Source organism: Trachinotus anak, unplaced genomic scaffold, assembly GCF_046630095.1.
Source record: "Trachinotus anak isolate AG129_WGS33_773 ecotype Australia unplaced genomic scaffold, CSIRO_AGI_Tana_v1 ptg000023l, whole genome shotgun sequence".
NCBI classification, from domain to species: domain Eukaryota; kingdom Metazoa; phylum Chordata; class Actinopteri; order Carangiformes; family Carangidae; genus Trachinotus; species Trachinotus anak.
Genome location: NW_027273874.1, coordinates 6,597,501 through 6,622,500, shown reverse-complemented (window position 1 = coordinate 6,622,500; position 25,000 = coordinate 6,597,501). Strand labels below are relative to the sequence as shown.

Here is a 25,000-nt window from a genome sequence, read left to right as displayed (position 1 = left end):
GCAGCAGAGGAAAAGTGTTGCGGTATTTCCTGATGCTATCAGAGATTAATGAAACACAGTTCTGATGGAGCGCGACTCTCTGCTTTTAGGAGTGGGGAAAACGAAAGCATGTTGCTTTTCAACGTGGAAGCCAAACATGTGAAATTGGCATGAGTTTGTTAATAAGATGCCAGTTCATTCTGATTAAATGGCTAAATCCAGCGCCCATGATTGTATTTGTGTTTGGAGTAGAAAAGTAGCTTTCATCAGTGTTTTTGCTCCCATAATGGTATTTCGCTAGACATACTGTCCACATTAGAAGAAAAACACTGCTCATGTGTTTAAAGCAGCTAAAAATAACCTTCATTTGAGCTCAGTCGCAAAATATTATTTCCTAATAATTTTATCAGTTTTTTATCTAAACAACTAGCCCCATATTTTTTTGTGGAGAGAGCAGCCCCCAGATGAAAAATGGTCAATACCGAACTGAACTCAGAATCCTTTTAGTATTAAAGATATCAGTGAGACATGTGCATGAATAAACAAATCATGCAGCAACCTTTGCCCCTTTCTTATCATAACTGACAACTCGGACAGCTTACACTTGTACAGAATGTTTTCTTTGACCAAAGAGAGTTGACTGAGCACACGGGCTTATCCCCAGAGTCTTTGAGCCTCACACACTTTCCTCAGATTCACTGACAGACTACTATGTAGTCCATCGTTGGAGGGTTGACCTCGCCCAAGGGCAGTTCAACCTAAGTTTGTAAGGGAGTGGGTTCACCCAATCAAATCCTCCTCACTGGCGCCAGGTTTACCATGTCACTAAGAACTTGCTTCACAACCAAGACAAACCATTAAGTGCATATAAGTGTTTTTACAATGTTATGACCCATCATCTACAGACTGTGTAAACTATAAACTATTGGCTGGCATATTTCAAAGCCTACTAAATGTTTTTAGATAAACGAATAAAAACTAAACAAATAAATTCACACAGAATTCAATCCATTTAAATAAGCTGTTGAAATCTGTGAAAATCCGATCATGATCGGATGCTCTGGCAGCCAAGAATGTGAATGTTAGTCGTCAAAATTGTATTTTATTCCAAAGACATCAAACACAGAAGACTGACAATTAGCAAATGTGACTAAATGACCAAAGGCTAATGTGAATTTGGATGTTTCTTGTTGAGGGGAACTTTGCTATTTTGCAGCCAAATTTTATAGACACCATAACATTTTGGAAATCATTTTAGTCAGACTGTAAACTGACAAAAAGCCTGAATTTGTGCAAAAGAAACAAAATGAACCCATTAATATACTGGAACTAGTTCTTTGTGGTGCAGAGATTTTGTTTCTACATTCCGACTTGTAGAGATTGAACAACTCAGATACAATATACTTATGATTAGTGAGCATTAGAGGTTCTGGTTGGTGTATTTTCTAACTTTGGACAGAGCCAGTATTTATGCTAAGCTAAGTTAAATGACTACCGGCTCTTGCTTCATATTTAGCATAGACATGAGCGTGGTATGATGCAAGAAACCCAAAAGACGTATTCCCCAAAATACCAAACTATTCCTTTAAATATGGGACTTTGAAGCAGTCAAACCAATGAAACGTTCAAACATATGAAATATGCTTTGGAAAACAGTCAGAAGAGACAAGATGATTAATGTTGTTAATGGGCTAAAACGTGCAAAAGCCCCACTGTATCCATCAGTCATACTCGTACCTCTCGGGATGCTGATCTTGATGTCCAGGTCCCGCTCCTCCAGGTGGTACAAGGCAACTTCCTGTAACCTGGCTCGCTCCAGCTCTGACAGGCTCTGGATGGGCACCGGCTGCAACCGCACGCTCTGACCCAACATGGTCGCCCACGTGTGGTCCCCCTGATGAGAAGCAAGAGGGGTGGGCAGGGGTTAGTAGAGAAAGAATGTAAAGACCAAGGGTAGGCGAAGGATTGTCGAAGACCTATGGCAGCACACACCATTAATCACTACCAGGAGATATCCTTTTATCTACGCACAGCAAATTTTCTGCTCCCTCTGACAATTTAACCAAAACTTGTAATCAGTGAACATTATCAACCAACCATCAAGTTAAAAGGAACAAAACCCTCAAGAGGCAAAAAACAAGAAAATTCAATTACTAACAGTGACTCACATGCACCCAACTCTGTCCCTGCTTTTAACAAGACACTGCGCTTTAAGCTACAGCAAATCTCACTCTTGGCCACATCCAAAGCAACCAGCGGGTTGAGCAGAGGATAGAAGTCGCAATTACATGGTCAATAATTTACTATTGAGTGACTCAATGCTCTTCATAAATGTCCTATCAGACAGTGCCAAATGCTACTGTGATCTTACAGTTTAATGACTTTCAAGTTTAATAAGGACAGAGTCAAACCTTTTCATTCCCCCTTTGGTGCCATGATATTTTCTTTGTAACAAATCAGTTTTAATCACACAATGTTAAAATGACTCAGGAATTTTCATGGTCCTTGACTCCCAAGAGCAACAAGAGCAAAGTGTTTACCACTTTAAGCTTTAAAAAAGACACACCCCAGTTTTTTTTCCTTTTATTTAGTCTTTAGGTTCTCATCTCATTGCAGTCCCCTTTTGTGCTACACTCACTCTTTGTCTGTTGTCCTTGAGATTTCTGCACATTGAATGCTAATTTAATTATCACAACCTTCCTTTTCCAAAGGGGAAGTCCACGTATTAGATACATGAAGAGGTTTCTCACAACATACTTCGATCAGAAAGCTTGTGTAGAGAAAGATGTGGACATTTACCAGGCAGGGAAAGCCATCAAAGCAACATACAGGGAAGCATGTGATCCAGTGTTTTTAATCCATATAAGAGAATACAAGCCAGGTTGGTGTCGTCCCTATAATGCAGTTAAACTGGGTCCAAACTGTACAATGTCAGACGGAGTCATAAAAGAAACATATTGTAAAGAACATTTACAAAAACACACACATGCCACACAAATAAACAGAAAAGAGTTATTGTTAGTTGTTGAAAACATTTGATATTCCCCAGTGGACAGCTGGGAATTGTTTTCTTTTTTGTGCTCTGAAACAGATGTTTCTCTTAAGTAACTACCTTTTTTTCCCTGCATTAAACATTACATTATTCTGTTTTAATCTTAAAATCTTTGAGGTCAGAGTTAATTTTCTGCTTCTGCAGATACACACAAAAAGTCTGAGGGTTCAAATGCACCATAGTGTTTTCCATTAGTCTGAAGGCATTCACACATATACCAGCACTTAAGTTCAAGTGGACTAGGACCTATAAACACGGCAGTAACAGGGATAATGATAGATAGATAGAGTGAATAATTAAGAACAGGATGGCGACACGGAGTGAAGCAGGACAACATGGTATGAATATGAGGTTTTAATAGAGACTGAAGAGACAGGAAAAACCGGAGTGAAAGAGTGTGGGAGTAGAGGCAGCGTGTTTGATGGAGAGATGCAGCAACCACAGGTTAACAAGATCCAGACAAACACACTCCGCATCTGAGGTCTGTGCCTGTCGACCTGTTCAAGCTATCAGACAAAAATGTGGTTTTAATTTATGCGTGTGGTGCATTGTGTGGTGAAAGCCCTGCACGAACCCATTCCGAAAAACAATATATGAAGTCTGAGAAATGTTGCAAACAGTATCTAAATATCTTTTTTTTAAAAATCATCAAAAAAGCGTTCCCATTATGCAACCTGACAGCTGTTACATCTGCTTTCACACGCTGACTTGTACTCATGACTAGTAAACAGAGCCTGATGTGTGAAATTAGTGGATTTCCTCGTCATGTACTGGGAGAGTCATGTCACCAGAAGCAGCTCGAGTCTGAAATCTTGCATAATGGGGGCTTTAAATACGTCTGTTTGTGAAACAGAACTGATACATTAAAATGTGTGGTAAGAGTTTCATCACTGTGGAAGCTTCAGACAGTGCCCTGTATTTCCAAATCCTGTAATCTCAAATTATTGTATTAATTGTCTAATTACAGGGTTTATACTGCACCTGGAGTCAGAAATTAAAGTCTCACTGCTCCTGTCTTTGGCTCTAAACCCATATGTAACTTTTCCAGAGTATAGGAACGACATATAGGAGTTCTTACACTGATCTGTGTTCCCCTATATCGCCTTAATATGTACTGGAGAAAATGTAATGGAGGACAATTTAAGCATATATAATACCCTAAAACACTCCACAGATACTCAGGGGTTTTCAGTCTCCTTCTCCAACTCTGCAAGTCTCTGTGGATGAACGCTTCCACGAGTGTGTGAGCCGGCCTCAGCCCACTCTGCACAGCATGACTGCGGGAAAACAGCCCGCAGAGGCTGGAGAAGCAGGTTACGTACATTGTCTCAAAGTGACATGATTCAGTAGAAAACAACAGTATGGGAAAGTTGGTTTGCTGTTTAAAATGCCGAGGGTTGGAACTGACATTTAGGGAAAGTCTCATGTCTTTTTAGAGAATGTGAACCTATGCATTAGCTCGTATATTTTCTCTCTCTGCAACAGATGTACAGATTCAAGGGTGGATCAAAAATAAAATATTCGTCACCGCACAGACTTGGTTTGTTGTCCAAAATGCCAAGGGTAAGAACTGACATTTAGAATAAGATGACTCATTGCCAGTCTGTTTAGGGAAAGTAAACCTTTGCATCATCACATATAACTTCTCTCTGTAGCAGATTTGCGCCTACATGTTCCACAAAGTAAAACGGCAGGATGCAAGTAAGTAAGATGTACTTTGTGTTGATGTCAGTATGCATCCATACAGTGACTCACAAACTAGAACAGATGCATGCTAATTATTCTTCCTTTTAGCTAATTGCAGCCAGAATATTTGTGTTAATAATGTCCTGTCAGAGCCCAGAGTACACCATGACTCTCAACTTCAGATACTTTTCTTAGTACACTAATCCAAACACAAATTGCGCAAGCCAGGGAACAACACAGCAGTAACAAGACTACTGCATGATGAGGGTAATACATTAGGTCATTATTGTGAAATGAACATTAAACTTTGACACAAGTGGAAGCTGCTTATTCTGTGTTTCCTTCCTTCTTGTAACTATTCTGATTCCTTAACCAGGTAGTTATTCAACTCAAAACAGGGTCTTTCCCTTTCCCCCAAACCTTAAACATAGCTTAAAACAAGGGCCAATGGTGGTGTCAAATAAGAAAACACTTTAATGTGTTGTTCTGGAGGCCTTTTAAAAGGCGAGGTAAGGTGATACAGTGTCTTGCTACTGTTATCTAAGGCAATATTGGATAGCATCATTAGATATGGGATTTACTGCCTGGTATGGCAATTTATTTTTAATCAGTGAAGCTGGAGACCCAAATTTCTCATTTGGCACACTCTGCTATGAAAATCATGTTAGGAAATCACTCAACTCTCCAGATGATCTATGAACAGACCGGCCTTTCATGCTTTCCACTGCAAGCTCCGACTTCTACCCTCTGACACAAGATATTAAGTTACTATGTAGATGCTATTACTTTGTACCTAGATGTATTGAATATGAGTCCAAGACGAATTTCCACTCATGATATTCTAATCTATTTGTCACTGCACAGTTGCTTCTACACAGTTTCAGTTTTAATGCACAGTAACTCAAATTCTACATTCAAGACAAAAAGATCCGACCCTGTTCACCTTCCTAAACCCAACCAGATATTCTTCAGGAGGCTTCAGGCCATCGGTCATGAACTCCTGATTTCACATGAAAAACAGATCTGGCAGCCATCAACTTTTCAATTGACACACTGCAATCACACTATATTCATTTGCACCAAGTTACTCTGTTTCAGATGTAATGGATTTGCTTCTCTTATGTGTGGATAATTTGCTATGTCCAGTGTTGTTTGGCTCCTTTGTTGTGTTCGTTTTTGTGGTGAAAACACATAATATACCAAGACTGTAGAGATGTGATACATTTTTGACCACACTGATGTGGTTCCCCAAAGCTAGGGGCCATTTCACCGTGACTTACAGAGATCTAAAGAGTTGATTCAACAATCTTACTTCAGATCCGTCCCCCTCTGTAGAATTTCTGTCCAGTTGTGTGGCTTTAGTCAATACCAGGAACCAGGAAGGGAGACAATTCAAACCACATGACAGACAAACCACACAGGAAGACAGAGGAAAGGGGAGTACAATGAGCCAAAACTACACTTCACTGAAACATATGCATTTCTGCAAGCAAACACAAGCTTGAGAAATACATGTCAAGTCCTCAAGCTAACAACGCAATAGCTATGTTAACTGATGTCTCATTTAAACACAACCACAGAATCTGATACTCCTAAGGGTCTGGCCAATCATGAGAAGTGGCACTGAAATAAATTGAGTTAGGTCAATTAGTCGTAGTTCCAGGAGTTAAAGTGGGGCTCATTTATTGCATAGACCACGACTGACAGTTGGAGCAATTCCCAAAGCATGAATGACCAATATACTCTCCTGGTTCAGAACACAACTACATTCAAAAAAGCACAGAACTAAAACCTATAGTAGAGAATATCCAGTATCAAACCACTGGGCTTAAAACTGTTGCTAACGGCAGCAGGAAGCCTAAATCATAAAAATCTATCTAGCTTGCTCATTTACTCATTTACAGCTAGGAGGGTCAAGCTTTATGTATCTCGTCAGCTCGCCTATATTTTCAGATGAGAGCTAATTAATTATAGGCATTTTAATATGCTAATGTTAGCTTGTCAATATGCTAGCTAACATTTAGCATGTTTGCATGGAAGACTATAGTGTAAACAGACCACGTGTAAAGATAGGAGAGAATATCAATATCAAATCATTGGGTTTGAAACTCTGTTGGTTGCTTGTGTTGCTAACAGCAACAGAAAAATCAGAAAAGACAAAAAAAAAAAAAGAAAGAAAGAAATGTAGCTGGCAGCTGAAAACTAATTATAAACATTTTAACATGCTAATGTTAGCTCGCCAACATGACAGCATCTAATATTTAGCTCTTTAACATGTTTACTTGAAAGCTACAATGTAAACTGGACGTGTACAGCCTATGTCACCATGAAAATCGAAAGAATCCCAATGCACATAATCTTTTAAGAAGTTTTTCATATCACCATTTGATGTATTTTGCAGAGCTTTGCTGTTGTTATTGCTTGATGTGTTATGCAAATGCATCCATTAAATTAAGGGCTGCCCTAATTTTCCTTAGATATATTTGGAATTCAAAATGCCCTATGTGGAGGACGCTGATGAGAACTGAACCTTAATTTGCTTGAGCTATTACAAACTAATGTTCACAAAGAAACTAGTGACTTCACTTTCATCTCTTCAGAGAACGAGATGAGATCTGGACAGAAACAGGTCACTGATCAAGGTGAAAACCATTTGCTAAATTGCAGTAAGGGACAACATTAATGTTCAAACAGGGAGGAGACACTGGCAGGAGTCGTCAGGGACACACCATACATACAAAGCAGCATCTGCTTAAATGAACTGTGTGCATACTTATGTGTACATCTGTGCTGAACTCTTTTGGCTGCTTGGAAATAAGCAAATTATGAAATTAAGATTCACCCTTGTAAATATATACACTCACTGTTTGTGACACTGCATTAAATATGAGCTAAAAGGCTGCAAATGCAATAAAATGTGTGTTTCTGATTACAGATTTTTGTGTGCATTGTGTTTACATAAGGTTTGTGTGTTTTTGTACCCCTTGTCTGATGAAGTGATAAAGTAAAAGACTTTGCCCTGATAGCTAACAGATGCTCCTCTCTTGTTTTAGCATTCAGACTCTCTCTTCCTCCCTCTCTCTCTGCCTCTCATTTCCCTGCCGTCCCTTCCTTTTCCATTTCTCCCTCTCCTCCACCTCCACCTCTCCCTCTCCGTCAGGCTGCCGTTAATGTGATTTTGTATATTCGTCTCTCTCCCACGGATGCTTGTGTTCATGTCCCTTGTGTTTCTCATTAACCTCAGCTTTTCATCCTGTCCCCACTTCTTAGCAAAACAATGCAAACGAGAGATTATTACCACCGCTCGTTCTCTTTCATTAGCAAAGGGTGATGAGGTCATTTATTTTCCCTGAATTATTGGAACATTTTTATTGTTGCCGCCGACATTAAGATAATAACTGCACTTTATCACTATGGGGAGCGAGATCCTTGAGGCAGGTACAGATTTGCCTGCCTTGTGTCAAAGTCTGTTCCCCCCTTGTGGTACGTTCAGACCAGAAGTGGCCAGAACATCAATATGATGGTTATTAATGAGGTCATTAATCTTCTATGTGAGCCAGCGTACTTGGTGGCAAGTGCAACCTGCCCGTTGACGTTGAAAAGTTGACCGTGCTAAACGTAACCATGATGCTTTAGTTGATATGATTAGATATTGTTTTGTAAGATTTGATGTTGTAAGAAAGGCTTTCAGTCTATCAACATTTTGAGACTTGGTGAATATGTTCATCAAAAATGTAGATATAAAAGAGGAATCGAGGTGGCGTTACATGTCTGCTGTTAAAAACTAGTCATGGTGAACTCTCAATGGCTGTAGTTATTTCCAGTTGCGTAACTCATTTTTTTAACCTTTTAATATATAAATACACTTAAAACTTTCAATGAAAGCATTTTTATGTTGCTGCTGCATTGATCTATTTCATAACTGGTCGAATGGGTTTCGCAGTTCCATGCTATTTTCCCAGTTCCCCATCTCCTCATTCTGCCCTGTAAAAGCTTTGCTGCTTCATCAGTGAGGGACAATAAAGTCTACTGAGGGCTCTTTCTACCAAGTCTTTATTAAACTAAAAATACATCACTAATGCACAAACTATCTTGCATCTCCCTTATGCTTCATTTCTCACATCAGGATGAAGGACGTGCTCCAGAGCTGCCTGGTCTTTAGCAATTTTATGAAAGAGGCAGAAATGAATAAAGCTTGCACACACATAACACAGAGTAAACAGACTAACTCTGGATGTTAAAGTGTGGAGAGTAATTATGCTGTGTGAAGCATTAATTTTAAAGGTTTATTGTCATCCTTTATTTTATGTTCTGTCCTCCCTTTCATTGCTTCAGATGATGGACACATAAATAATGGTCTCACTTCCTGCTGAACGATTCTTTCTAATGAGAGAACATTATCTTCACATCATTCGCCTCCACATCGTGTTTTCATCAAATTAATTAGGAGCCGCCGTCGCTCTCATTAGGATGCTCTCGAAAACACATCACAACTGAGCCTCAGGCGCATTAGTATGCAAAGGTACTCACTCATTCACAACAACACGGACAAGAAAACGCGCACACACACACACACACATAAATAGACAGGCAGCGCTAATAGACCCCTTGGCAGTGCTGAAGACTTCAGGCTGCGCCACAGAAACAGATCTTGCGTCGACACAGCAGCCTTATTGTGTCACTTCTGACTAAACTGGCACTGCACAAACACACACACACACACACACACACACACACACACACACACACAGACAGTTTTTGGGGATGACACAGACTCTCCTGTCTGGAATTCAAAGTTAGGTCAGAGGACAAATAATGATAGAAGTGGATTAGTGGGATGATGCCAAATGCTTACGATTGTGCAAGTGTGGTGTGTTTTTGTGTGTGTGTGTGTGTGTGTGTGTGTGTGTGTGTGTGTGTGTGTGTGTGTGTGTGCGCTTGTGCTCCATAGGTTTAAACTTACACTCATGGTTTTCTCTCAGAATATAACATTTCTTAAATTTTGTTTTGCCACAAAATGTAGTCCACTCTGAGTTAAACTAAACCACCTTGAACCTGTAAACAATTCTTACTTACCACATTTCTGCCGAAGTATGTGCTGTTTTGAGAGTGCACAGTGTGAGACTTTCATCTTTTGGAGGAAGTTTGGCCTAATGTTGGAAGAATTAATTGGGTAACCTTGTTTACTAACCTAAAAACACTGAATTAATGGTGTTTACAAAGTTGAGCATCTGATAATTTTAGCAAACAGAGCTCTCATGAGTTTTAAAAAGGCAATGACTGTCAAAAATGATGAGACACTGAAAAATAATTAAAAAATTACTTTATGAATAAAATAAAACTTTTGGTTAACTACTGCACTGATTCCAAAAAACAATTGACCTAAAACAAAACGGTTGATTTAATTCTGATCAAAGGATGTTTTCATTTTTCTTCAGTATTTTATATAATACATGTAACACAGTAGGACTTAATTCTATAATATCCGAGTGACGCATTAAGGTCTTAAAATACATAGACAAATATAAAGTACAAAATATTTCTGTAGTGTACACATGTACACACACAAACAGACACACACACGTATAAAACCTGAGTTGAATCCATCATCCATCAATTTTTGACACTGAATCAGAGATAAAAGTCACGAGCATGAAAGTCAAACAGCAGACACAACGTGTTTTGTGTGGTTGAGAGACACACACACACTTTCACAAACACACACACACAAAAATACACAAACACATAGAGTCTGTACCTGTATTGAGATGTCACTTACTCTCAGTTAAAATGCCCTGCAGATTTCCCAGTCCCGTTTATCCAGACTTTGCTCAGACACACAAACGCATCTCAACACCGAGCTGAATGAGAGGACGAGCGGTTACAGCAGCAAGTGAGTGAGTGAGATATAGACAGAGTGGAACAGAGAGAGAGAGAGAGAGAGAGAGAGAGAGAGAGAGAGAGAGAGAGAGAGAGAGAGAGAGAGAGAGAGAGAGAGAGAGAGAGAGAGAGGGAGGGTTGGGGAAGGCTGAGAAGTGAGTTAGATTAAGAGGAGGAGGAGGAGGAGCGCTGCACTCTGACTTGACTTCCAGGAGCTGAGAACATAAACACAAGAGAGAAGGGACGGGAGAAAAGAGGGAGGAAAAAGGGAGGGGGAGCTGGACAGAGGAGGAAACAAGAACAGCAGTAGGAGGTAAGGATGGAGGGAAGGAATGAGAGGAGAAATTAAGTAGAGAGAGAATGGGGAGACGAGGAGGAGCATAAGGAGTATGGAGAGGAGAAAATGGATGCAAGACTGGTAAAGAGGCAAAGAGCCATGAAGGGAAAGGAGAGAACAAAAGAAAGAGAAGGTAAAAGGAGTGATGAGTAGTGAAGGAAGGGAAGGGAAGTAAGGAAGGAGTAAAAAGGAAAGAAAAACGGAAAGGATAAAATCAGGTAGGAAAAGAGAAAAGGGAAAGTAGGAGGTAGGGAAGGAAAGAAAGAATGAGAAAAGAAGATACATGAGAGAAGGAGAGGATGGGAAGACAGGATAAGGAAGGAAGTGAGAAAATGAGGCAGGATGAGGAGAAGGCAGTAAGGATGGAGTGAAGGAAATAGATAACAAGGGAAAGTAGGATGTAGGAAAGGAAAGAGGGAACAAGAAAGTGTGCTAATACAGAGGAGAGGGTGTTAGGAAGCAAAAGTTAGGGAGGGAAGCAGAGAGGGAAGAAAGAAGGAGGTAATGACCAAAAAAAGGAGGTAAGAGGAAAGGTTGTAGGAAGCAAGAAAGGGGAGCTAATACATGATGTAAGGAAATAGGAAGGGAAGATCAGCAGGTAGAGAGTGAGGAAATGAATTAGGGAAGTAGAGAAGGGAGAAAGAAAGAACAGAGGAAGGTATAAGAGGAACATGGTGGCTATAGGTAATGAAATAACAAGATAGGGAGCAAGAAAAGGAGAGATATAAGGAGATAAGAAGGGAAGACAGGAGGTAGAAAGGATTAAAGATGGAATAAAGGAAAAAAGGAAGTAAATAAGGAGAGAAAAGGCAGGAGAAGAGTGGAAAGAAGGGGGAATGGAAGGAGGTGAGGCAGCAAGTAGATGTAATTGAGGAAAAGGAGGTAAGGAAGGAGAGAAAGCTACAGAAGGAAGTTAAAGAAGGGCCAAGCACAAGGGAAAGTAAAGTTGACAAGGACAGAAGGAAGGAAGGAGGAAGAGGTTAGGAGGCAGAGAAAGAGGGAATAGAAGAAAAGAGAGAAGGAGAGCTGGAGGCAGAGAGGTAAGGAGTGAGAGAGAGAGAGAGAGAGTGGGAGGAGGATTAAGACGGGATAAAAGCTCTATAAAAAGGACAGACAGGAGAGACGGCGCTGAGAGGGAAACAGAAAAGAAGCAGACGAGAGGAGGAAACGGTGCAGAAAAAACTGGAAGAAAAGAATGAAAGGAGAAGAAGGAGTCTGCATTTCTCTCTATTCTCATGATTTTACAGTAGTGTTTCCTCTGGTGGAGTAATCTACTGAAATAGAAGTAGAGCCGCTCTCATGATAATTCTGTTTGTATAAAGCTGCTTGAGCCGAGATCTGACTGATTCTAATATTAACAACTGGATTTCTCTTATTTCAGAATGAGGTTAAATCCAAGGGATGACATTCATTGTTGTTAAAGATATTAAAAAAAAAAAAAAAAAAAAAAAAAGTATAATATATAGACATAATCTATACAATGACATACTAAAAATCTTTCAAACCTCAAATTACATCAGTACAAACAAGCACACAATCTGATACAGATGCTAAACCAGTATGTAGCACATTCAAGTGCTAAAATACAACTTTAAATTAGCAGTAATTATTATTTGGCCATCTGGGGGCAGTAGAGTAAACTGCAAACAAAATCTGACATGCTGCAACATTAATAATAATGTCCAATATTCACTCTCCTTTCAGCTCAGTTTTAGTCTCCTCCAACTGTGTAGGGAAATATCTGGGTCTTAATCTGCTAAATGCTACGCTATGTTGACCAGCTAGCTAGCTTAGTTCACATCAAAGCTGTTTCCAGCTGTGTAGAGACAGACGGTGACATATACAGTAAAGTTATGGGCGGTAAAACCAAAACAATGACCTAAAAGACGCTAAAATGCTGAGTAGAAACTACAGAATCTGGAGATATTTTCCTTTGGGTTTGTCACAACATGTGACCCCATATAAATCCTGTAATAATCTGATTTAATGTTAAAATGAAAATACTGATTAGTGCAACTTTAACAAACATTAATTGCTGACCTGAGGACACAGAAAAGCCCTGATGGGACCTTTAATCACTTGATATATAATGCATGACAGTTCCTTAGTAAAATGAAGGAGATTCTGGCTTCCAAGGTTACTTTAGGCACGTTTGTGTTGTTTTTTGTTTTTGTGGGATTAATACAGTAACCTAAAGAAATGACCAAAGACAAACTGAAGTAATCAGCACCTGGCGAAGTTTGGCTTGTGAATGTTTGCTTGTATGTTTATTAATTCTGCAGGAAAATTGCAGCCTGCAAATCAGATTCTTTCCTACAGCTGTGCAGAGGCCAGTGTGTGTGTGTGTGTGTGTGTGTGTGTGTGTGTGTGTGTGTGTGTGTGTGTGTGTGTGTGTGTGTGTGTGTGTGTGTGTGTGTGTGTGTGTGTGTGTGTGTGTGTGTGTGTCCGAGTGCATGTTGATACAAGCCTGGAAAATGTCCGTCAGCACTCCAGCTGTGTGGCCCAAAACAACAGCAGCTAAAATGGATGACCCTGTGACCTCCTGACCTCTGCAGGTCAGCCCAGACAGGGTTCAGATTTCACGACCCTGACTGTCTAACAAGGGTGGACGGTCTGAGGACAGGTAAACAAGTCAAAAATCACTTTAAGACAACACAGTTGCAGCACAGGGGGACATCACATATAAACACAGAGCTGAAGACAGACACAGGATGAAGACTAAACAAAAACAAATGAAAACTTAAAATTAGACTAAAAGAAAGAACTTCTTATCTTCAGTCTTTTTTAACCTAACTTTCACTTTTCAGCTGCCAAAAATATCAGTTTAATGTAAGTTCAGATATTAAATATTTACTATCCAAACAGCTTCTTTGTTTCGCAACTGAGATCAGAAAAAAAATATTTATGTGTAGACTGGCAATGATGCAGACTTTGGCCTTTGCTTTCATTTCCATATAGCTCCATGTGAAGGGTTCCAGTTAGCGTGAGCAGGGCCGTAGCTACTATCAAGGGTACCGAGGTCATGACCTCTGTATTTGTGTCTTGGAATTTGGGGACTTTAATGACCTGAGGAGACGTATGGTCCTGGCAGTGTTTAGATGAACCAACCATTAAACCATCATGCAAGGCAGTGGCTCCTAATATGAGGAGAAGGAAAAACATACTTCTTCTTTAGTTGTCGCTTTTTCTTGTGAAATAGGAGTTTTATCTCTTCTGGCCCCAGATAATCAAATAAGAAAATAGACGCCTTTTTGGCAAAAGGTCAAAACTTTCTTGAAGTGGCGTTTTCCTTTTGGGGAGTTTTTATTATGACTGAGCATCTGTAAAATCCTGGCTACGGCCTCTCTGAGTGTCTGATGTTTACTCTGACCTTGTTGGAAGATTTCAGTGCTTTGTTTGTTTGTTTACTGAGTTCATCCTAAGACTTTGAACACACCATGTTTTTTACTTGGCATAGGTTTAAATCTTATTTGTGATCATTTATAATAGTACTAATAATAAAAAGCTTTTTATCTTATTAAAATAAAATAAATACCCCCTCTTTCTTGTGTTTTTGTCACTGAGTCTTTCTGGGTTCATTTAAAACAGGTCAAATTTTTGTTTGTTGGTATTTGTGTCTTTTCTGTCAAATACTGAAGAAAATGTCTTAATCATTTTAAAAGGTTATAAAAATACAATGAACCTCAGGTTCCTGCTTTGCTGTTGCATAATGTAGAAATGTGCTTATTACAGTAGAAATAATCTTGACCTTTGACCTCTGACCTGTCCTTTTTTCCATTGATCTCATGGATGTCGTTGTGTGTGTGTGTGTGTGTCAGCTTATTCTCCGTCCCCTCTTCCGGCTCCTCCCTATCATCTTTGATCCTGCCAACTTCCTGTAACTGCGCCATAGATTTCCAGGTCAAAGGTCACACCTTTGAGTCGCATGGTCGCGTATCTCATGTCCCCGAACTCATGTGCTGACTCTGACTGTCGGCTTAAAAACAGGATGGGTGATGAACAGGCAGCCCACACCCACAGTGACACATGCTGCTGAAGCAGGATATGCATGTCAGCGCAGCATGGTGAACTTCATTGACTACACCGCCACCTACAGGCAAAACAATGCACTACAACAAGACTGAAGGACTCGTTCATTAAAACATGAACTGATGCACAGTAAAACAAACCATGATCTTCAGCTCAGTATTAGTTTAAAATAACACTTTATATCTCCAGAATGTGATTTTTTTCCAGGAATGAAGAACATCAGCCTTGAGTTAAGATTTGTGACGATGCATTTTTCTCATAATCCAATCATTTTTAAAGCCTAAAACACAGACTGTAGGAGGATTTTCTCATGTACCTCTTAACCTTGTTGGCAAAACAGAAAAACCACCAAACTGGCAGTAATTTTTTTTTTCCTTCAAACAATATTAACCATGCCAGGAAACTAAACTGCTGTCTGGTGCTTTTCCAGCCAGTTTAAATGAGCCTGGATGATCAGATTTTGTTCATTTGTAATCTACATAGAGATCAGATTTTCTGTTTATCTTCAGTATTAAGTGTTAAGTGTAAGTAAATGTTGTTAAATGTGAAGCAACTTTGATATCACCAAAGGCAGAGAGGACAAAGTTCAATCTGGATTGTTTTTAAGTGAAAGGTAGCTACAAAATAAAGCACACAAAGTAGTCGGATGACTCTCTCACTGACTGACTGAAGTCCACACCTTCAGTGAATAACACCTGTAAAATTACTGACCCGTGAGCCACTTGTTGCAGTAACAGGAGCAGGTGTAATTACTTGCACTCTGTATGTGGCACACTGACATTTACACCAGTCCCTGACTATGCGTGCAGAGGTGTGAAGCTATTGAGGTTGCACACACACACACACACACACACACACACACACACACACACTTGCATATAAAGATATTTATAGAAGCCAAACACACCTAGGGCTGTAGTAAATGTCGTGCTCTTGAATATAAAGTTACCTGCATTGAGGGTTGTGGATAACCACTCTCATGCTGCTACGTGACTGAGCATCCAGCCAAGAGCGTAATCAAACCCATACAAAAACACACTGAAAGAGCCAGCAGCGAAGAACTTTGCTTTCTCTCTTGTCGTCTTTTTTTATTTCTTCTTGATTTTTATTATTGCGGTATCTTCTTTCTTGCTGACTGATCAAAAAGTCCCAGGTTATCATTTTATGGCTTGCAGCAGCCAGGTTCAAGTGCGGAATTAATATCGTCCTGTAGTTAATCTGATGGCGGTTACTTGGAGATGAAGAGCAATACTCATTCACCTTCAGGCTTTATGTCTGGAAGCAGACTTGACAGGAAAGGTCACAGAGTCTGTCTTTATCAGTAGAAGCATGAATGTTACGAGATAAAGAATTATCGTCTCCTAAATTACCGTCAGATTGGATGAGTCAGTCTCATATAACTGCATTTACCATAGAGATGGGACAACCAGGGAGCATTTCACTGATGAACTGATACCTGAGTGTTGTTGAAGGAGATGTGATAATGTCTAATGCTCTTTTACACAATGAGGATTACATGCTGTGGAGTGCTCGATATAACGGCTGATCAAACCTTTAACCATTTATTCACCGCATTTGACATTGAGTTCAATGCATTTGAGTGTAAGTGGTGTGATCATTGCTCACAACGACAAAGTAAATCCACATCAACACCACACCATTAGCAAAGTATCTTCACACAGTTCACACAGTTTTAACCCAAACAAAGTGGAGAAAACTAAGATAATAAATATAATTATGTAATTAAGTTGATATATTCCATCATAAGAAATTAGAGGATGATAAAAATGTTTTATTTTTAATTAGCAACAGCTGAACAAGGTAGCTAGCATGCTAACCATCAGATAACACCTTGCTAACCATACCTTTTCCAGGTAATTAAACTCGATTTAAGATAAAATGCTATATTGTCAATGGAAAGTGTTCAAACTTCACATGACCAACTTTGTATCCATATGACATGCATGTTACATCACTGTCAATCAGCTTACTGATTGGCAAAATAATTTTTGTTTGCATTTTACCCTTTGGAACGCTCTCTCCTTCAACTCATTGCTTACTAAAATTGCCATGTTGCAAATTACTGTATGCCTATCCATCATCTTTCAATGTTTTTTTCATGTTTCATGTTTGTTTCTCAAACGATTTGGAAGAGGAGAGGAGGAAATGCCATCGCCGACAGAGGAAACAAGATTCCAGCGAGGATATCGATAACAAGCATTTCCCACTCTCTCTTTTCTCTAAACAGGACGTCCACGTCCGCACCCATCGTTATAATCATCATCACCATCACTGTCTGACAGCTTCCAGCCTCCTATAACATCCTCCCCTCTTAGTTTCTACTGCTGCAATGGTGAATACACGACAATGATTCAATGACTTCCTGCAGAAAGAGGAAATTGTACTAGAGTTTTGTCTATGATGACATCAGCCTAATGCTATTAATACTATTCAGTCCAAAGTGCAAAGATGCATCAATAGCACATGTCAAGTCTCCACAAAAGCAGCAAATCCATCATGTTCTTATCCTTAACACTAGACCTTCACTACGTCTTCTGCCTGTATGTGTTGCATTTACAAGTCTACAGCTACCAACTCGGAGGCTTTGAGCTAAATGCAAAGATTAACATGCTAATAAGCTAACAATGACAATGCCAATATGCTGATGTTCAGTAGGTGTTCATCATGGTTGCTCTCTTACTCTGGCATATTAGCAAGCTAGCATATACTAAAATACCAAACACATAGCTTAGTTGGAAATGAAATATTGGACAAAAATAAAATTGATTTGATGATGGCACTCGATGACAAGTTTAGGGATCAGTTCACCCTGAAACACATGTGTCAAACTTCAATAAAATCTTTCCAATATCTGTTGAGAGTCAAAATCATAGATGTTAACCTCCTTGTGTTGCTAAAGGAAAAGTCAAGGGATCATGAAAGGCAGTAGGATTCACTGTCAGGGAACCATGAGCTAATCCCTCCAGTAGATGTCAAGATATTGCACTGAATAAGTCAGGGCATCTTCAGCCATTAAGATTTTCAGTATCTTTATTAAATCTAATGGCAACTCATCCAACAATTACTGAGATATTTCAACAGAGCATATGAACCTCATGGAAAGACGAGGGAAACATCAGGGAACATGAATGTCTGTAAAAAATCCGTTGAGTAGCCGTTGATGAGCAGGACGCTAGCAGGAAAGCCAGGGATAGTTTTGTTTATCAATTACTTTCATAAAAAGTGCTTGGTGGTTGGAGTGTTTCACACTCCTTGGAGACCTTCTATCTCTTCATGTAATGCCACACTGTCTCTATGATGTTGAGATCAGGGCTCTGCAGAAGTCAGACCATCTGTTGCAGGACTCCTTGTTCTACACTTCTCTGAAGATAGTTCTTTATTTTTGGGCTCATTGTCCTGCTGCAGAATGACTTTGGGATCGATCAGATGCCCTCCTGATGGTGTTGCATGATAGATAAGAATCTAAATATTTAGAGCACAGTATTGTGGTAGAGCGAACACAAAGTGCTAAAAATGTCTCTAACCAATAGGTCAACAGGATGTTGTCACCTTCACCTGCCTGTACTTACTTCCTGTTTCTCTGATCATTTGCTCACATGTTCTTGCATATGAGCAAGAGCATATGCTCATGCTTTACACTTCAACACATGCTCATATCAGTCAAAATGTTCTCTACTGAACATGATCACATAACAAGGAATAGGGAGGCAGAGATAATAAGAAAGAAACAGAAGAGACTGTATAAAGCTCGGGTTAATAATAACTTACAAGTAATAAAAAGGTGATTCATGTTTTCTGCTCCTGTAATTTAAAAGACAGACTGTCATCACGTCTTTCAGGGGTCTTTACTCCTTGTCTTTACTCAACTCCGTAAGTCGACACAACAAAGAGATGATCTTATTTTGAAGAACACCTTGGGGAATCTGCTCTGCTCTCCCAGAGGAAACAAAGAAATATAATCAGAATGTTATGTTTTATTTTTGTTTCTTAATTCAACATAATTATGGGTAGATTTCAGTCTGAGTTCAAAGAACCTTTGCATGACTTCCAAAACATGTATCACATTAAAAATTTTCAGAACAAGTTTCTGACATACAGCAGAAACAGAACATACTGCCTCTGAGCGTGTCTGTACATTATGTGCCTGCATGCAAATTCATATTAGCCTCATGTGCCTGACATCTTGTCCAGATTCCTGTTCTCCCTGATGCTCATATAATAATGCATCTTTGTGTGTTTGTTTTTGCTAGAGCCTGTTCTTCCAGTTTTTGATTTAGACATCCAGCAGTTACAAAGCCAGATTTTCATTTAATTAGAGTCATGTTACTGGCTAGTTGGATAACATTCACCCTTCTTTTAGCTCTGTTTTGGTCTCCACCAGCTCCTGAAGGAAATAGCTGCTAAACATTCTATGTTAACCAGCTAGTCTTTAACTTTGTCTGTCTGCAATGTGTAGGGAGCAGGCGGCTGCACTAATCAATACTTGATATCAATACTTAAAACATTGATGCTTTGTGTCACTAGCTGTACCCCCCACAAAGCCCCGCTCCTGTTGCCCAGCAACCTTGACAACACGTAACTTTTATTTACAAAAACTTGAGACTTTAAGGCCCAAAGTTTTTTAACAGTTGTACTGTGGCTGTTGAACTGAGCTGAAACCCATTACTTACATTTAAAATTGTAATTCTTGGGCTCTCAGTAGATGGTGTTTGCTGCCATATTATTTTCATTACCTGCATGTAATGAGTCTTGAGATGGGCTGGGTAACGAAGGATCCATGCACTGGAAACTTTGTTGCTCAGGAAAAGAAAGCTGCATTTCTTGGCTTTCGAAATGGGACAGTCCAGTGGCATCGCTACGACGCAATCAGTCTTCAAATTCACCCTCTGAAGGATAAGGCCCCTGAATGCTTATGTCTACCAGTTGTGTTCAGTTCAACCAAAGCTTATGTTTTTCTTATTATGTTGGAATCATTTTTAATTTCTGTTTTGCTTTCCTGTTCATAATTTTGTAACTCCTTAGGTTTCCCTTAAGACCCCTTCTGAGGGTCCTGACCATAAAATTTCTAACCTAACTGTTCTAGATGACATCTAAATTTCTTTATATAAAAATCTTCTTTTCTTTAAAAATCTACATTTTTCATTATATTTTTTCTCAGCTGTTGCAAGACTCCTGCCCTCTGGCTCCAGCTGACAACAATGAAGTCAAGTGATCAGCTCAAACTGAAAGGCACCGTGTAAAAATCAGAGCCCCTGCTTCTGACATGTGGACCGAAGCTACAGACCAGCTCCAGTGATGCAGGTCTAAAGCCAACCATGACCTCTGGTCCTCTCCACTGAAGCAGGGAAAAGAAAAAAGAAAAAAAACTGCCCCTGCAGCCACTGATAAAAGTGTCACATTAGTTCTGCTGATACATTTTGCCAACTTCCACTAAGTTGAGCTCAAGTGTAAAGGCAATGAGAGATGTAAGATTACAACCCCGACCGGGACACAAAGCAACCGATTCACCACTGGAAGGTCATAACGTTGATACCATTTTATCTTTATTAGATAAACATCAAATTCCCATGTTAACCTTTGTTACAGTGGAAACTCAGACATTCCTCAGCATGCATTGGCTTTTTTTTTTTTTTTTTTTTTTTTTTTTTTACATTTAAATACTTCCTTAAAAATCTGATTACAGGAAGAATGCCTCACTTCAGAATGATTATTGAAAAGGTCACTTGTCTGTAGAAAGAAAAATATACAGACAAGACACCTACTGCTGTGCATTGTAGAGGAAATACTTGCATTATGTAATGTAAAAGAACCAGACTGTTTTAAGCATCAAGTCAAAAAAAAAAAAAAAAAAAAAAGAAAAATGGAGCAGTACAACTTGTTGACATGAGACCGAGCCATTAATCAGCAGCAGGTATGTTTGTTCTCTTGGAGGTTTTACATCTTTTTTTGCTCATAGTGGTGACAGAAGAGAGAGAGAAAAGAGGGCCTGCCATTTCAAAAGATATGATGTAATCACCATCTGCTTTTGTGGCTGCACGACATACATTTGTTGTTGTGCGGATATGTACTGTAGCATGACATCACACAGCGCTACGTTTAATATCAGTCAGACCGCATTTACTCTCCGTAAGTTCATTTGAGGCGTTCGTGTTTTTCACCCCCTTTGATCCTCTGTGCTCTTCCCACTTTGTTTTATTTATAGCGACAGTGATATAAACCACAGGAGAAGTGGGGGAGAGCAGATTTCTTTGTATTTCACTTGTAGAAACAACCCTCGTCATCAAGCAGAGAGTAGATAATGTACGGGACCGGGGGGTGTTTGATTCACACCAACACTAAAGCAAGGAGTCAGCATGCTAATTAGAGCAGAGATCCAAACGTGTACTGAGAATATAACATGCCGCTCCTTATCAGACGCTATTTACAAGGTGTTAACTTTTGTGCACTGGCCCTTTAAAGGAGCAACACAGCACACAAGACGGACTGACCTTTGAACCCCAGAAATACCAGAGTAATAAAGAGCTGATCAGATTATAGGAGGCTGGAGGGAGCAGAGCACACACACACACCCCTACAGTACATATAATCTTGTCTTAAACGTTCAAACATGTGTGACCCATTTCTAACTGTCAATCTTAGCTACAACAAATGCATGAAGGCACATAAACACATACAGGGGCAAAGAAAACCCTTTGAAATGATCTTCATTTATGTATAAACTTCAGTTATGATCAGATCGTCATTGTCGTCTAGAATAATGAGCAAGCAGAATATATTTAAACTAATAGCACGTAAATCATTGTATTGTTCACTAAAATATTCACAGAGTAGGTTGGAACTAGTTCGGCCAACAAACAAAAGCTAACTGCAGTCAAGAGTTAGTGAAACCGGATCAATGAAACCAGATTAGAGGTGTAGGTTAGAGCTACTTTGATTTATAAGATGACACTTCAACATTTTGAGTTTACCATTCACAAGAAGCATCTGATGATTCAAACAACCACCTCAGAAGAATTAGGATCAAGAATTGTTGATTAGCATGAAGCTGAAAGGGTCACAGAGTCATCTCCAAGAGTTTGGATATTCATCAGTCCAGAGCGGAGACTGTTTGCTTCTGCAGCTACTCCTACTAGAGCTGTGCGTCCAGGCAAGATAACGACAAAGACACAACGCAGGTAAAAAAAAAAAAAAAAAAAAGCCCAGAGTAACAACTAAGGGATTAAAGGAATCATTGGAACTGGTTAACATCTCTGCGGCTACCATCATGGTGGCGGCACATCGTGAAGCCTGGTGATGCAGCAGGTCAATGACCCTAAACATCAAAGTAAATCTACTACAGAATGACTTTGAAGATAATCCACCATTTGGGGTCAGAACCCAAGACCCTGAGGAGAGCCGCTCACACCAGAGGTCAGTGGCGGTTCTGGCTTGTATGGTGCCCTGGGCGAACACCCCCTTCAACCATTGCCAGAGGTCGTAAGAATATGTCTGAGCTGAAGCAGTTCTGTAGCCAGATCCTGAACTTTGATCAGTAGCTACTGGAAGAGCGTGTTTGAGGTTATTGCTGCCGAAAAAGGTTCGACCACTTATTAAATTCAAGGGTTCACATAGTTTTTCCATCAGACTGTGAATGTTTACAGGCGATTGAAATGGAGATGCAAACAAATGTGAACGCACAACTTCCAAGTATAAAAGAAACACCCACCGAAACAAATCTGATTTTGTCTACGTGCAGCCAGCAGAAGCTTCCTGAGTCCTTACTCAGAAGACCACAAGAAGCTGTTTGATAATGTGCCAAGCATCGCCCTTCCCTTATGGACAGTCTCTACGGAGTCTCCCTAAATTAGTACATTAGAATAAAACTACACGTGCACACACAGATAACAGAGTCCGATAACAAAAGTGATGAGGTTAGGGGAAGTGTCGTGGTGGTGACAGCTCTGACCCTGCCAACCCCGGACACAGACATCCATCTTAGGATGAAAGCCCTGTTGGGATGAGGGCACCATTTTGGGCCGGGCGGAGATTCCTCTACAGGGAATAACCAGGAAATGTGGAAAATGTCAACCAGGGCTTTGATGATGGAGGCCTGCCATCTCTGACATGGGGAATGACGTATCCTGTATCCTCTGAGCTGACACCGTCATGTGATCAATTAATAAAATTTGCCGCTTTTCTCATCTACCTTCTTTTCTTAAACCGCTGTCAGTAGTTTACTACATTTACCAGAATGCCTTTTTGACAGCCCTTATCTGCACTGAGTCTTTCTGAATCCAGCAGCTCATCATCCCGTCTCAGAATGAATTCGTGGAAAGTACCACTCTTATCCGCTCCCCATCTTTGACAAGTTGCCTGCTGCTTGTGTAACACCACTAAGTCACAGTAAGGAGTGGATTTTTGAATAGATAACATTAACTTGAAATGACTGAGGCTAGAGAAAATCTCCTTAAAACCATGAAAACTGCTGACAGCACAGCAGGATTTAAACACATCATACAGTGGTTTCCAGTAATATCATGTGCTGTCTTATTTCATTTTCATGGTAACTCAATCCTATAAGAAATAAAAAAGACTAAACCTTAGACATTCTTAAAATAATTAGTGTCAGAAAATAATGTCACTTTAAAACATTGCTAAAACCTCCTGATATTTCTTTAGATTTTAGTCTTAAAACCTTTCCAGGGCCACATCTCAGGGTGAGTTGATGAAGACTAAGTGAACCTTGAGTTATAATTTTTCTCTTTGTTAAATTGTGTAGTAATAAAATGCTGTTTAATGCATTTGTCCTGGGATGATAATGAAGGTCTATATCTCAGATAATACAATTAAAGAATGTTTTAAAGGAGTACTCCACAGAAAAACAATCCTTCCAGTATCAAATTCTCATGTTTAATAGGCTTGAAAAGTTTCTACCCTGTTCCATTGCAGAGAACCTAAGATGTAGTGGTGATCTAGAGTCATGGTAAAATAAAGCAAACCTATTCCCAGACAAGAACCTCGATAATAGATATTTCTGTAAATTAAGAATTATGTTCAATGCCAACTTTTTTTGCCTTATTTTTACAATATCTACACTTGGCAACTACAGTATGATTAAAAAAAAATCATGATCATGGAAATAAAGTATGGTTAAATTTAGGGAATTAAAGACCTCAATCACTTGGAAAGGTCATGGTTAGGTCTGTCCTCCATGGTTAGGTATGACCTCTGTTCTCCTGCACAAAGGTCAGATGCAGTTAAGTTGTGGTGTGCTCTACCTGCCCCTCTAAGGTTTGCTGATTCTGTGGAGTCATTTAAAAAGCAGCTAAAGACGAATCTGTTTAAATCTGTGCGTACCAGGACTGTTCTTATGTATTTTACTGGATTCTATCCCTCTGCTGTGTTTTCTATGTTTTGCATTTTGTATGAGCATATGCAGTTCTGATTTTAACTTTTTATGGCTCCGTAAAGCACTTTGTGACTCATGTCTGTGAGAAGTGCTGTATAAATAAACTTCAGTTACTTACTGTCTGTGCCCACTCTCTTCCCTGCACTGAATGATGACACTGGATACAAACTGAGATGCCAAAATATCCAGTATGAGAAGAGATACAAAAAGCTGACAATGTGTCAAACCCTCCATAGCAGCTTCTCAGATCACATGTCCAACACTGTCTCGATCATGTTGATCCATTTGTTCTCCACAGCACAGCTAAATACACAACCTCTCTTCCTTGTGACTGCCTAGCTCCACCAGAAGAGTTTCTTAGTCATTTACTTACTAAGCAAGGATTCTCTGGAACATATAGATCAGTGGTGGAGAAGTGGATTACACAACATCGGACTTTTCAACACATTTAACCATTAAGATTGTTTAATGTTTAGGGAGTACTTATTTTAACCCAAATCACCATCTTTTCCTAAACCTAACCAAGTAGTTTTAGTGCCTAAACCGACTTGGCAATGAAGGTAGGGACACCAATCTCAGTACAGTCGGTGTGTTAGTTATTGTAACCGTGACCAGCCAAGGTTGGGTA

The 25,000-nt window shown here is 39.6% G+C and overlaps 1 protein-coding gene across 6 annotated transcripts in view; it reads right to left on the bottom strand.

The window, feature by feature from the left end:
• arhgap36 (Rho GTPase activating protein 36) overlaps positions 1–25,000 on the bottom strand; it is a 64,704-nt gene that overhangs the window by 27,035 nt on the left and 12,669 nt on the right. For 3 of the 6 annotated variants that reach the window (XM_071459951.1, XM_071459952.1, XM_071459954.1), the window contains exon 2: positions 1,717–1,873. In XM_071459951.1, coding sequence (XP_071316052.1) covers positions 1,717–1,873 — 157 coding nt within the window. Of the gene's footprint in view, positions 1–1,716; positions 1,874–10,475; positions 10,635–25,000 lie in introns of those variants that run through there. The other 3 variants (XM_071459956.1, XM_071459953.1, XM_071459955.1) reach the window with 2 other exon arrangements.